A 14,550-nucleotide genomic window follows, 5' to 3' on the forward strand; every position below is an offset into this window, starting at 1 on the left:
TGTTTACTTTTTGAATTTCGCGCAAAGCTACACGAGGGATTGATCGTCACATTATAACGCCCCCACGGCTAAAAGGGCGAGCATGTGTGGTGCGACTGGGATGCGAGGGAAATCGAACCCCTGATTTTAGCATTGTAAATCTGAAGACTTACCACTGTCCCAGCAGGGGACATTTTGAAAGGGATTTGGACAACAGGCATTACTCTTTCTGCTGAAATATTCAAAATCAGCATAATAACAACAGGAAGTCTTAATGAATTATTAATATTTTAAAAATTTATGATCCAATCCCACTGAGGGATATTTTTAAATTAATAATAATAAATTACACGTTTTTGTATCCTTAAATAGAGGGCTCTGTTAATGTTTACTCGTTTTGGAGAGAATGAACTATTATCAGGGAAATGTATTGCATGTTATATTGATTCCAGTCAATCACTTGATTGCTTTTTACTTCTGTTTATTTTGTTAGACATAAATATATATATATTTATATACTTATGCAAAATTGTAAAAAAAAAGTGATTGAATTTTACTTAATTGAAATTTATAACAAGTATTTACTGCATCCTGCGTGCATAAATTATAAATATCACGAAGTTTCAAACAAGCAGTGTAAGTAAACGGGTGTAACATTATTTATATTATAGAATTAGTAACTATATTTTTCATATTAACACATTTTCTACTGTTATAAGTTATAATTTATGAGTAGTAGTTAGCTTTCAGTTTAATAAGAATTAATTCAATGGCTCAAGTTCTCTCACCGTTCTGTTCATTACAGTGTAACTTGTAATACCAACAGTAATAGTGAAAATTTTATGTTACCGTAAATGTAACGTTGAAAGTACTAGTTCAAGACTTTGTATGAGAATCATGTTTCAGCTTTAAAAGTTTAAAATATTACTTCAAGTTTTAATATTTCTGTAATCTTATAAGCTAGAACTACTTTCACTATGTTAAGAAAACTTATCCAACTTCCAAGAAGTCAGTGTAACATAAGGATATGAAACTATTACTTGCTCTCAAAAGGTGGACATTTCTTCTTCAGGGGCATGCTGCTTTTGAAAAGCAGGTTACAGGGTCCTGTATCTTTGTACTACCTTCACTAATAACCTGAAACTGCTAATGGAAATTAGGGGAGAAAGTAAGGGATATAATTATAAAAGGATTTTTTTTTGTCTGTGAGAAAAAGTATGAATGTTTTTAATTAAGATTACTATAGGATTAGCAAGAAAGACAGCTTGTATGATTATACTGATGGCCATACCACTTTTGAATTTTTAATCCTAATGAAAGAAGATAAGAACAAATGTAGATTCAGTTTTTCGTGGCTATCCACTACAAGTTAATATACTGTCAGCTGGAGGAATGTTGGTGAAAGAAGTTATGCCGTAAAAAATCTAGGCTGTATATCTTGTATAAACTAATAAAGCAACCAATTTTGAAAGGTATTAATGTGTTTTAATTTTTTAATAAAAATACTTGTGACTAAACAATTATTCACATATATTTGCTCTTAATGGAATGTTATTGCTTTGAGTGATATGTGTTTTGCTTGATTATGGCTGATCATTCACATGGTCAAAACACCAGTTATAAAATACATCTAGTCATTACTGATGTTATTCACTGTGTAAAGATGCATGAAATATTAAAATGTTTGAAATAATTCTGAGAGACATTTTTTTCTTGTAATTGTTAAGAGTGGATAATGTCTGATTTTGGCAGAAATTGTTTTTCTTAATGCATTTGAATGACCTTTATGACTTAACATTAACTTCAGTCAAACTAGCATTTTTCAAAATAAGGCTTAAATGGTTGTTATGGGAATGGTGTATATATCTTCTGAAAAATAACAGCCCCTAAATCCTTAGGTATTACCATAATTGTTAACACATGAATAAAAGCCTAATTAGTTATGAGCATCATTTCCATTTTACTGTTTCACAGTTAAGAATAATTGTTTTTTAATCAATAAAAATACTAGTTAATAAAAACAGTTTGAATTATGTGTAAAGTTGAATATAACTTGTATAGGAAAATTTTTTCTACTTATTGTTTTCAAAGGAAATGTTATTTGTTGTTGTTTTTTGTAATTGAAACCACACTTTATGAAATGTTAGATAAAACATAAGAGAAACAAATCTGTACCAGGATGACCTTTGATGAATAGAGAAAAGGAACTGTAGAACTTTTATAGATATAAGTTTCAAATACTTGTACGTATGTCTTTTTTTTTCATTTCAGTAAGACAGTAAAATATCAGGATATACAGTAAACACCATTGTGACTTAAAAATAAAGCAAAGGTAAATATTTACTTAATTAAATGGGAGAAATGTAGAATTATCATGGTTTCCACACAAATATCATGACCATGGTTTCTTCTTCCCTTAATTTTGATAATTTTCTGTCTCTTTCTTTTTAGAGTATGTATGTATATTTATTTGAAAAAAAATATATTAAAAATTAAGAGTACTGTGACAGTTATCACATAACTTTAATATTTGGGTCTTACAAGTTCTAATGTTATGGTTCAGGGAAGCTGGGAAATATCAGTAAAATTTTATATTTGTTGTTTTCAGCCCTGGAAACATCAAGGAATTTCATTTACAGACAAAATAGGAAAGTTTGTGATGATAAGAAACCCACTTGAAGTAAAAATGTATCTCAGGACGGCTGGTATGGGTATTAACATTTTTATCAAAATACAGCAGAAAACAACGTTTTGACCTTCTTAGGTCATCTTTAGGTTAGAGGAAGGTCAAAACATTCTCTACTTTATTTTGGTAAAAGTGTTCATACCTATATCAGCCATTTTGCTATACATACAAAAACAGGGAAAGTTGGTGAATTTCATGTTATTCAATGATGCTTCTGAGGTACAAAAGATGGAAAAATAGATTACCATTAGTACTGAAAACTTGCATGAATGTATTCTGGTACACTTAGCACATTGATATATGCATTTTTATACATAAACATTGTTTAACCATGACTGATTTGTTTTTACTGTTAATTGTTATAGATAATGAAGGCAGATTATAATAGATTACATAAACAGTAGCTAGACTGCTGCCTTAGTGGAGGGTAAAGAGCTCTGATTAATTGTTATAGATAATGAAGGCAGATTATAATAGATTACATAAACAGTAGCTAGACTGCTGCCTTAGTGGAGAGTAAAGAGCTCTGCTTAATTGTTATAGAAAATGGAGGCAGATTATAATAATTACATAAACAGTAGCTAGACTGCTGCCTTAGTGGAGGGTAAAGAGCTCTGAACAACTTTTTTTTTTTTTCATTGTCCTCATGAAAGATCATTTTACTGCATCTTAAAATCTTATAACCAGTTACTATTTAGAAATATGGTTCAGTTAAATAAATTATAGTGACTGCACCAGAATAAGAAGTAATGTAGAAACTTGTATCTAAATAAATAAGCACCATTCTGCAATACCAAAATGAAAAATTTGATACATAAGAGGTGTAATACCATAACGGAATATCAATTTGAGTGACATTCATATTCATGTTTGTGCCAGTTACCTTAGCCTTGATGAGTACGATTGTAAATTATCATGACTTAAGATTATAGTGCAACTATAAATGCTGTTAATGTTTTAACAGCAGGTCTGAATCCTTGAATGAAGTGTCCTGAATGTATAATTAGAATTTACAACTTAATTACTTGTAAGTGTAATCTGGCAGTCTTGTGGACAACAAAACTTGTATAAACCTACAAGTATTTTTAGTAATGTGATCAATTGAGGATGGTATATAGTCTCTTTAATTGTTAAGATTTCAATACTTTTGATATGGGTGTACTGGATACACACGATTTCAAAGCATATGTGAGATTAGTACAATGTACTCTGGATTAGTGAATGATTTTGTTAGTGTATACAGTTATAGATACTGAAAGTATAAGTGTACTCAACCATATAGTTATCAAAGTTCTGTACCTTTTGGAACATGTGGAAATACTATAAAATATCACATATTAGAAATGTTTCATTTTACAACATTAAACAAGTTCCTTCCATTTATTAAAGTCAAAATGTAGTAATCACAAGTGTTAAAATCTATAATGTTTTTTATGTTGTAATAATTTTTTTGCGACTTAAATTTAAAAATGTGATTGATGTGCACAATCATGAAACAAATAGGTGAACTGCCTTTGTTGTGTATGTTCTAATATGTATAAATAATTTAAGAAAGGTGGTCTGATTATATCAAAACTTTGCAACATGGCATTTAAGTAAACTTATTCTTAAAACACAACCTATCTTTATTAAACAATACATGAATATTAATTTGCAATTAATATTTAATTAATTAATTAATTAATTAATTTTAATTAATCGTATTTATTATAGGTCATAGTTTAATGATACATTATAAAAAAAAGTTGAAATGGTCAATGAAAAGTTGAAAATTTCTTTCTAACAAATGTTTAGGAACCATGTAGCATCTATAGTAAGATACACTAAGGTTGTGTGATAAATGTAAACAAATGAACCATACGTGATATAAGTGAAACATAAAACTTGCATACATTGTAAATAAAAACAGAACAGAAAGGTATGTTAATTTCCTTCAGTGATAGTTTGTCTTTTGTCTGTTCACAGACTACATATAACTCCTTGTGTGTTGAGCAAAACACTGATTTTGAAGGATATTTAACTTAGTACTCTTATTTTATATTCTTTGTCTCAAGTTTTTGCATATTATCTATAACTTTCTTTTGTTTAGATAGGGAATGGGTGATTTGTCTACCTTTCATGCTTCCAAAATGTAATTTCAAGTAGTCTCCATGAATGTGACATATTAGATATATGAGTTAAGTTTTCTTAACCCATAATGTTGTGGATGAACAGTAATTTTGTCTTATTTCTGTTTCTTGCCATTAACATAAATTATACTGCAATTTTTTTTATCTTTTATATATTTTCTTTTATGCATAAATTACAATAATGAACTACAAAACATAATGATGAGGCTTGTTGATGCAGTTGACAAATATGTAGCTCATTTTGGATCTTGTTGAATTCCATACTAGTAGTCCTCTAATTGGTCAAAAATGAAATGAATGTAGTTATGTTTATAACTTTAAAATGTTTACCAGATAGACTAGTTTAGTAAAGTATAGGCCTACTCATGGAAATATGCATTTGATAGAGTTGACAAATAAAAATGATAGGCATACTACCTTGTCTGCAATCTACTGTTTTCAGTAACACATTTCTGGACTTGTATTCTGTCAGAACATATTTTTGATTAAAGTTTCATGTATCAATTTATGGAAGATTTGTATTGGTTAGGATGTATGGATGTGAATGTTACAAAATCTCTGCATTTTCTGTGCTGCTGACAGTAAATTTAACCCATTCATGTCTCTCTCCATTTTAGTAATTGAATTCAATATTATAGATAGATCTAGTTTGTTTGTGTCTTGTAGGAGGAAATTTACCTTACCAGAAAATGGTTAGGTGTATTATACATGTCATGAACAGATGCATATAGTTTAATTTCATTTGGTATTAAAATAATTAAAGTTTGTGTTTTATATTTAAAAGAATATAGAAGCTGTTAGTAAACTAAAAAGAGGTTATCCTGCTAGAAAGAGTTAAAAATAAGTAAAGTGTTTGTCAGTTAGATATACATGGTTTAAAAATATATGAATATAGAGACTAGAGTCTACCAATGTAAAACTTACCAGTTGTTGTGCCTCTACACATGTATATGTATAAACATATAATCATACTTAATATATTAGTACCTTCATATATGACTGGGAGCTATAGCTTAGTATTACAGGCTTGCAAAGTAATTTGACATTTGTCGTGAATTGGATGTTGACTCAAGAAGTATGGTGATGCAGTGGCAGTTTACAGTTGGCTGAAAATATCGTCTGTTAAAACAGCTGTTATGATAGATGTAGAACTGTCTTTTCATGAGGCTTGTAGAAATGTGCTCTTGGGTAGTCATACATTTAGCATTTATTGGAAGGGAAGTTTAGATACAATGAAACTTGAGGGAAAAATTGGAGATGAAGAAGATCAAACTTATGATCATTTTAATGTATGATTTAATATGTGAAATGTGTTTGTAGTCTCGTTTAATCATGTTCTTCCTTGTATGTATATAGCATGTGTATGTTCAAGGCCACAGTTTCAGTGTATTGTATAGAATTTTTCTACAAAAATGGTGTATGTATAATGAATATTTATGTTTGGTAAATAACTCTGTATATATTAATAAAAGGAATTTTTGTTCCTGTTAAATTAACCATATTTCAGAGTATTTAAATGAATTCTGTTTGCAATAGTAATTTTGTAATTGAATTATTCTTAAATTTATATATTAAACATATATACATATATACTTTGAGGCATCTGATAAGCTACAACCTGTATATATAACATTTTTTTTACAAAAAGTATTTCAGTGATATTAAAAACAAGGCTGATTTTCCAAGAAGTTGACTTCATTTTGGTTTTTAAATAATGCTTTTTCTACACTGTAGAAATGTTTAACTGGTATCTGTGTTTGGAGTTAACAGGTTTAGGGTATATTAAACATTAACTACAATTTTTTAGGTTAGTCTAGCTTTATAACAGTTGTATCAAACTTTGTAAAATACTTTGTGTATTTTTGTGTAATGTTCAGGCACCATTTCATATTGTAAAAATGATGTTTTAGGGCCTTAGAAAAACAAACCATATCATAGAGAGAAATTGTAAAGTCCCACATAAAAACCTTTAATTTCATTAAAAACAAAAATACGGTAACAAATACACTTTGGCTTATTGTGTTACAATTTCATCTCATGTTTTACCTTAAAAGTTTTAGGCTTGATTCATTAGCAACTTAGTATTTGGTATGTATATGAGTCAATCTACTTTTTTTAACTTCATTTTCAGCTTACTGGCTGTCCATAGAGCATATTGTATGCAACCACCTGCCTGTAATTTTGGTTAGCTTGTAGTATTCATGACAATTGATAAATCATTTGTTGGAATAAATGGAAACTAATTTCTATTAATTATTTTTGTGATATTAATTAATTTAGTCATAATTTTCATTAATTATTTAGTTTAGTGAGACTAACTGATGTAATGGTGCTCATAGGTAATTAAGTTGTCCAGTTTAAGTAGCAATAGATGCTGTTAGAAAGTGTAGTTGAATAATCAATAACATTTAGATAGCCCTTCGTGAAAACAAACTGATTGTCCACCTTCATATCACATAAACTTCTTCATATTTAATTGTTGGTTATAAATAATATGGATCAAGGTCCTCTGGAGTATTTTCATCCATTTTAGATGAACTGATGGATCATTGATTGTTAAAAAGGAAGGTGTTTGTCACTAAGCATAATTCTCATCTCTGTATATTTGGCAATTCCAATTTCCTTTGGGACATTTACATTATTATTATTATTATGGCAGGGCTGTTTAAATGTGTATGGTTATCAATTAGAGTGGTTTCAGTGAAATGTTTGTCATGTCTTTCAGGAAACCTTGAGTATGACTTCAGTTGGTGCATTAGGAAATGTTATCAATTTAGGGAACAGTATAATTGGAGTTAGCATTCTTGCAATGCCATATTGTTTTAGCAAGGTATGTATTTTTAAAAATCCAAGACTTTGATATTGGAGTTTGAGCACTGATTGTAAGAATTGGGCATACTTACATGTTGATCTTCTAATTAGATCTAATAATTTAGGTGTAGATTACAGTAACATTGTCTCTTTAAGACTGATTATTGTATTTTTAGTATGTTGTTGCTAATATGATGTTCACTGTGTAATTGGCTGCAGTTTTATTTGCACTGCTCTTTTAACACAGTTTCCTAGATTTTGTGTGGACTTTACTAATGATGTATGTATTTGCACATATTGAGTATGAGTGATCCTTACCTTAAGTGGTATGTCTATTTTGCATAATGAATCTTGCATATTGTTATTAAAACATCATAAACATTTTCTCAATAGGAGTCTATTCAATGACTGATCTTTTCCCATTTTATTGAAATTAAACTGAATATTTTTACCAAATTGAACCAGTGATGGAATGCTCATTTAGTCCTAACCATGTGATGTGTATCTCAATAAGGATTGATCCTTTCTTATAAAAATTGGCTACTATTTTTTTATCTATTTTAATATATTATATTTAAGTATAGCAGTATAACAATTTTGCACCCTGTTGATGGATTGCTCTCTTTTCAGTTGGGGGAAGGAGGGGGTACAATTTCTTCTCTTGACATAATACAATATGATCATTGGAGTCCATGACTTAAGATCATGAAAAGAATGAGGTCATTTTATAAATGATTTGACCATTGAAAAATTACCCTATCCATCTATTTTGCATACTACTCAATATGAAGAACATGTTTTGAGTAGTTGTGTGATATGTCTACCTTTTGGATTGATGATGTTGCTTTGATTTATACTTAAAATTTCTATAACTTAAGTGACTTAATTATAATTTATACTACTAGTTTTACTATATTAACTACTAGTTAAAAGTTATTATACTTCTACATTCTGATCTCTAATATGTGGTGGTTATACACACACACTAATCCCTAATATGTGGTGTTTACATGAAATTTATGCATTGTGAGAATTGCTATACAACTTTTTAAATTATACAAAATTAATTGAGTTTTGAATTTAAATGTGGTTAAATTTTTATGTTAAATGTTTTCATATTTTTATTGAAATTAGTATTAATAACTTAACAAATTTAAATAGCAAAAACAATTAAGTGAAACTTCATGCATTCAACAAAAATTTGAATCAGACATTAACAAAATGCATTGCATTGCATCTTGATGTAAATGTGAAAAGTCAGCATGCACTCCACAAAGGTTAATCAGTTCTATGCTGATAGTTGATAAAATACATTTATGGAATTAATAAACATGATCAGAGCAACAAAAATTAAAAAGTCATTGAATATCAAGTGAATGTGAAACAAAATCTTGTGTTATTTCTTGGTTACATTTCAAAAAGAGAGATTTTCATCAAGAAAAGGGCCCATGACCTTACAATTTTATGAGAATCATGTTATAGTGCATCATATTGTATTGAAGCAGAGGTAAAATTATTAAATCTTCTTGAGCTTTTTAGTTATTGATCTGACTTAGGCACTATATATATAGTCAGTTATGTGAAATATCCACATGTGATAGTAAGTACTCTATACAGTTATACTGGCCTAAGGCTGCTACTTAATTCTAGAATAAGGAATACTTTTGTTGATTTATAATAATTTTCATCAAGTCAATAACAATAACAGCTTTCAACAAACAGTGATGCACTGTAGGTAAGATAATGAACAAATTCCATTGTATTTTTACTTGTAATGGAGCATAACATTTTACTGCTGGAAAAAGGAATGGTTTCATAATATATATATATAGATGGAACTCTAGATTGAACCCAATCTTTCATAAGTTATTTTTAATTTTATGAAAGAGTGGACATTTATTGCCTCTAAAGGCATCAGTTATGCTTTCTGTACATTCTGTTCAATACAAAAGGTGGTTTTTAACATAAATCTTTTGTTAAGCTTATTGGAAACTTATTATTTAATTGCTTATCAGGCAAGTTCAATCTCTACAGTGATAATTTTATTCTGCATAGAGATAACATTGTATGCACAATATCATTTTACTTGGTGTGCATTATTTGTCATTATGGTTTTTGTTTTTTTCTACATTTAATTTTGTATCTCAAAGTCGTATAACTTTATTTCTGTTGGTTTGTTTTTTGTATTTTAAAGTGCTTAGTAACATTTAGAAAAATTAAATTTTATGTAATTCTTTGAATGTTTTGGGGCAGAATTATCACCTCTGGAAAAAAAATACCCAAAACTTGTATTATCGAGATAGGTCAGAGAAATTGGATTAAAAAAAAAAATAATAACATGAATTTTAGTATTTAAAGAGTTTCAGGCTTAGTTAACATATAATTATTAGAAAAGGACTTGTAAAAAAAAAAAGTTGTTTTACAAAAATAGATTTTTATTTGATTTATATTAATGAATTAAATATCTTCTCCAAGAAAAGGATAAAAATGTTGGGGACTGATTATTTGTAATATTTTTTTTATTAAATATCAAACATGTCAGAAGAAATAAATTTACATTTAGCTTTTAATGTTTGCACAAAGATAAATTCAATCTTAGTAATTGTAAAATTACACCATATTATTACATGTTAATTTAACAAGGTTTTTGACACCTTTAAAAAAATATGAATTTATAAGATGTATAAATGGGAGTGTTTCTGTTTAGTATAACATATAAACAGGTATAGATGCATATGGATGCATGTAGCAGTACGTATAAAAACAAATAATCGATAGACAAACAATGATGTATAATCATAAGGAAAAACTTTATTGATGGTGAAAAATGCTACATTTAATAATTTGTAAAAGGGTTATATATTGCTACAAAGATAAAAGACAGGGATTGTCACAGAGATGGTGTCAGCAGGTTGCAGGACATAGAGATTTGAGTTTGTTACAGAAAATTTTAGTTTTCTAGCTTATAAGCTTTCTTTAAATCTTTTAGTGTGGAATAGTTTTGAGTTTGCTACTGGTTGTGTTAAGTGGAATCCTTTCTCGTGCTACTTGTCATCTACTCCTCAAAGGAGCAATTATTACTCGACGGAGGAATTTTGAATATCTTGGTGAGTGAGATCATTGCTTTACAACATGAAATATTACATTATGATTAGAATATTATTGTTATATCATAAGTAGTAATTACAAAAATAATTATATGTATAAAAGGATTAATAAATACAGTGTAACAATATGTAGAATGTACTTGTATACACTGTTTCTGTGTTTGAGTAAGTTCTGTCACATTACCCTCATGAAGGTTTTCATTGTTGTGGTATTCAGGTACACTAATACCTTGTAGATAAATGTAAAAGTATCTATAAGAAAAATATTCTGGAAACATAATGATGGAGAATTATTTCAACCTTTAACAGAAAAGGAAAATAGACACAAGTGTACAGATGAAATATTTATTCACAATGATTTCGTAAGTTTTAACATAGTGGCTGCTTGAATAAAAGATTGGAAGGGAGTAATTGACAGGAACAATTTACAACTTAACTTTAGTGCCAGCTATATTATTGTTAATGAACCATTTGCAAATGTAATTATTTTCTTTTGACACTTTTGTGACCTCAAGATCACTGTGGTTTCCTTAATTTTGATATGTTACATGTCATAGGACTTTGTTTATAGAAACAGTTTGTTTTTAAAAATCACAAATGTAATTCCAGTTCCAAATAAATATACTGTATTGTTTATCATGGTTTTTTAATGTTATCATGTAGTAGTATCCTTAGAAATCAAAGTGGTTTAAAGTTTAAGTGAAAAAAAACAAGAGAACTTAAATGTTTTTTATAATATTTTATAGCTCTTTTTTATTCCTTTGCTGTCTTTTATGTAAATTTACAAAATGTTCCAAAGCTACAAAAAATAGATACTTCAAACTAAATGTGAAATGGATATTTTGAGAACTATTAGATATAAATATTTTGATAGGTAATAACTTGATCATTGACAATTATTTGTTTTTATATGCTTCGCTTTGTGCTTCAGGAAACAAAACATTCATCAAATGCTTTTATTATTAAGTGGTTCAAGTTATGAACCTAATATTTGTCAACATAAATTATATATATTTTTAATTCTGATTTAGTTTATAAAGCTAATTATCATTGTTTTTGTCTTGTAATTCTATCAATATGAAGAGTAACTGATTCATATAATGCTTTCATTTTGTGTGATGTTATTTTTAGGGAAGTATTAATTGCTCATAAATAGATATATTTCATGTAATAGGTATCAACCTATTTAAATTCCATTTCATTTCAATTTTGGCCCCTCAGAAGTACAGTGGTACGTCTGCAGACTTATGGTGCTAGAAACTGGGTTTTGATACCTGTGATGGGCAGAGAATAGATTGGGTAACTTTGTGCTTAATTACAACAACAAAAATATCATTCCAAATTTAAATTGAATTTATACTTGTAAATCTACTGGATTCCCAGTTGGAAATGAAATAGTTTCTACTTGATCAATTAGATTTTGATTTTGAAAATATTTACCATTTTATTTCCAATGAATTCTCAATTGGAAAATTAATGGTTATTAATTAGGCCACTTGGTTCTCAGTTTGCACTGAAGTGGGAAGTTGTATTAATTTTCCACTGCATCTCGAATCTAGTTAGAAAATAAATAAATAGTAATAATAATAATAATAATATATATATATACACACACATTCAAGTTGATTTAACCACTAATTTTCATTAAACTCAAAAATAGTATTAAATGTTTCGTGAAATAGAAGACACTAGTTGTTTATTGGTCATTACACAGTTGTAAATTTTAATTGAGTAACACAGTATGAACTTATGTATTTCAATTTTTTTCAAAATACCATATAACAATAAATTAAGCATAATTAATTTTATGCATTCTTTGATTTGTACTTTCTGTGGTTATGAATTTGGAAAATCACATTCTAAGGCTCTTCCACTCAATTTGGTATACATGTACTCTTGATTTTCTGTGGCTGAACCATTGAAATTATGTCACTGTGCAGTTCTGTCTTTTATGTGTGTGTGGCAAATTTTAGTCCATGACTCCACTGAATTATTGTGAGTTGTAAAAATAAAACACCTTTGTGATCTTATGTGAACAATACTCAATTATATCATGTACTATATTTTATGTACTAGTTACTTGATACTTTGTTTTTTGTGATATCTTGTGGATTGATTCTTTGTTTCCTGTAATGACTTGTAGATTTAACTGTTAACAACTAAGAAAACTCAGCTTGGTCATCCATATTCCATTCTTGAAAGGCTTGTTTCCAACAATCTCAAGATTTCTTATTTACAGACATCCTAAAATAACATTTCCTTTTTTATGCTGTTATTGGATTTGGATATTTATACACTTAAAACTATGTTGTATACTCCCACAAAGATAGCTGCAATATTCTGGCCAAATACTATGCTTTTCTTTTTGTTAGCAGATTACAGGAGATCTGTAAAGCAATTTCTTTTGAGCCCTTGACAGTTTTTTAAATAATCATTTAATGATTCAAAGAAAAATACAGAATGACTTGAAAGTAGACTTCACCGTTTAACACTTGTAGCCATATGAATTATTTGACTGTCTGAACAGGAGCTGCATCTTTGAAACAAAATAATATCAATGTATATCTGTTTTAATAATTTCAGTTTTGTTGATATAATACTATAGTGGGATAAAAATGCTTTCAGTGATCATAACTTAGTGTTTCAGTAATCTTATAAGAAGAATACCATTTAAATAAAGTAGACTAAAAAAGTAGTCATAACTTCTATTCTGAAATTTCCTAATGAGCATGTTTGTTTGTTTTTAACTGTCATGGTTGGATTTATGTTCTGCATTCGGACGTTTACCTATATCATTGTCATTCCCTATTCTGCCATTCTACAGTGGAACAATAAATAAACTTAATGCATTGTAGAATGGTAGAATAGGGAATGATGGTGATGTAGGTTAGATTAAACTTTAAAATGACACAAATTTCAGGTTTGGGAAGCACTTGTTAGAAATCATGCTGTTAGTCCCATTTAAGCTTTATTTCCAGAAATTTTAACATTAAACTTTCAGTCATTGTTATGATATAATAAGTATATAATGGGAGCACTATTTTTTTTTTTTTTAATTAGGAGAAAGGTAATTGTTTGATGTGGAAGCTGATGAAAAACGTTTTTAATTACATTCCACTAATGTTGTTATGCAAGCAGCTTTAAGTTATCATATTTTAAAAGAAATTCATATTGTTTTTAACAAACATTTTGTGTACTCAGGTTGTAACAATGACCTTTAACTATCATAACAAGATCAAAACAGCTTGGAGTGCTCTGGGCTTTTAAAATACATTAAAGATTTTTTTATAGTGATTTTATCTACTTCTATGACAGATTAAAAATGCAGACATTTTTTCCAGGTTGTCATTCATATTCTTTTTAATTATATATGAAAATTTTTTTTTGTCGAAATAATTGTTAGTTAGTAATGTAACTTGTAAAATTTTTTGAAATTCTTGAAATGGAAAATACTTGGGGATTCTTTAATAAGATTTAATTACATGATAAATTGAGACTTGCTGCAATGCAGCTGGGGTAAAAAGTATGGTATATTTGTCATACATGTTAGCTAGGCCTGTGATAAAAGATCATTGAACTGAATAAGAAAAGAAAGAATGGATGAATTTTATATGCAAAAACGGCTCGTTTGGGTTGAGAAAATATTTTACATAGAAGAGCGAACAACGTTTCGACCTTCTTCGGTCATCGTCAGGTTCACTGAAGAAGGTCGAAACGTTGTTCGCTTTTCTATGTAAAATATTTTCTCAACCCAAACGAGCCGTTTTTGCATATAAATTTCTCAACAAGTGGGTTTCTTGACATCACTGAAAGAATGGATGACTTGATTGACTATGTG

At 28.6% G+C, this 14,550-nt stretch overlaps 1 protein-coding gene across 8 annotated transcripts in view; it reads left to right on the plus strand.

The window, feature by feature from the left end:
- Window positions 1-352: 352 nt before the first annotated feature.
- Window positions 353-14,550, plus strand: part of LOC143232770 (uncharacterized) — a 69,110-nt gene continuing 54,912 nt past the window's right edge. For 4 of the 8 annotated variants that reach the window (XM_076468598.1, XM_076468602.1, XM_076468603.1 and 1 more), the window contains exons 1-4: window positions 368-615; window positions 2,251-2,311; window positions 7,520-7,624; window positions 10,595-10,712. In XM_076468598.1, coding sequence (XP_076324713.1) covers window positions 7,532-7,624; window positions 10,595-10,712 — 211 coding nt within the window. In that variant the 5' untranslated portion in view covers window positions 368-615; window positions 2,251-2,311; window positions 7,520-7,531. Of the gene's footprint in view, window positions 616-1,051; window positions 1,148-2,250; window positions 2,312-7,519; window positions 7,625-10,594; window positions 10,713-11,052; window positions 11,075-14,550 lie in introns of those variants that run through there. The other 4 variants (XM_076468599.1, XM_076468601.1, XM_076468600.1 and 1 more) reach the window with 3 other exon arrangements.

This window comes from Tachypleus tridentatus, chromosome 11 (assembly GCF_004210375.1).
Source record: "Tachypleus tridentatus isolate NWPU-2018 chromosome 11, ASM421037v1, whole genome shotgun sequence".
Lineage (NCBI taxonomy): Eukaryota > Metazoa > Arthropoda > Merostomata > Xiphosura > Limulidae > Tachypleus > Tachypleus tridentatus.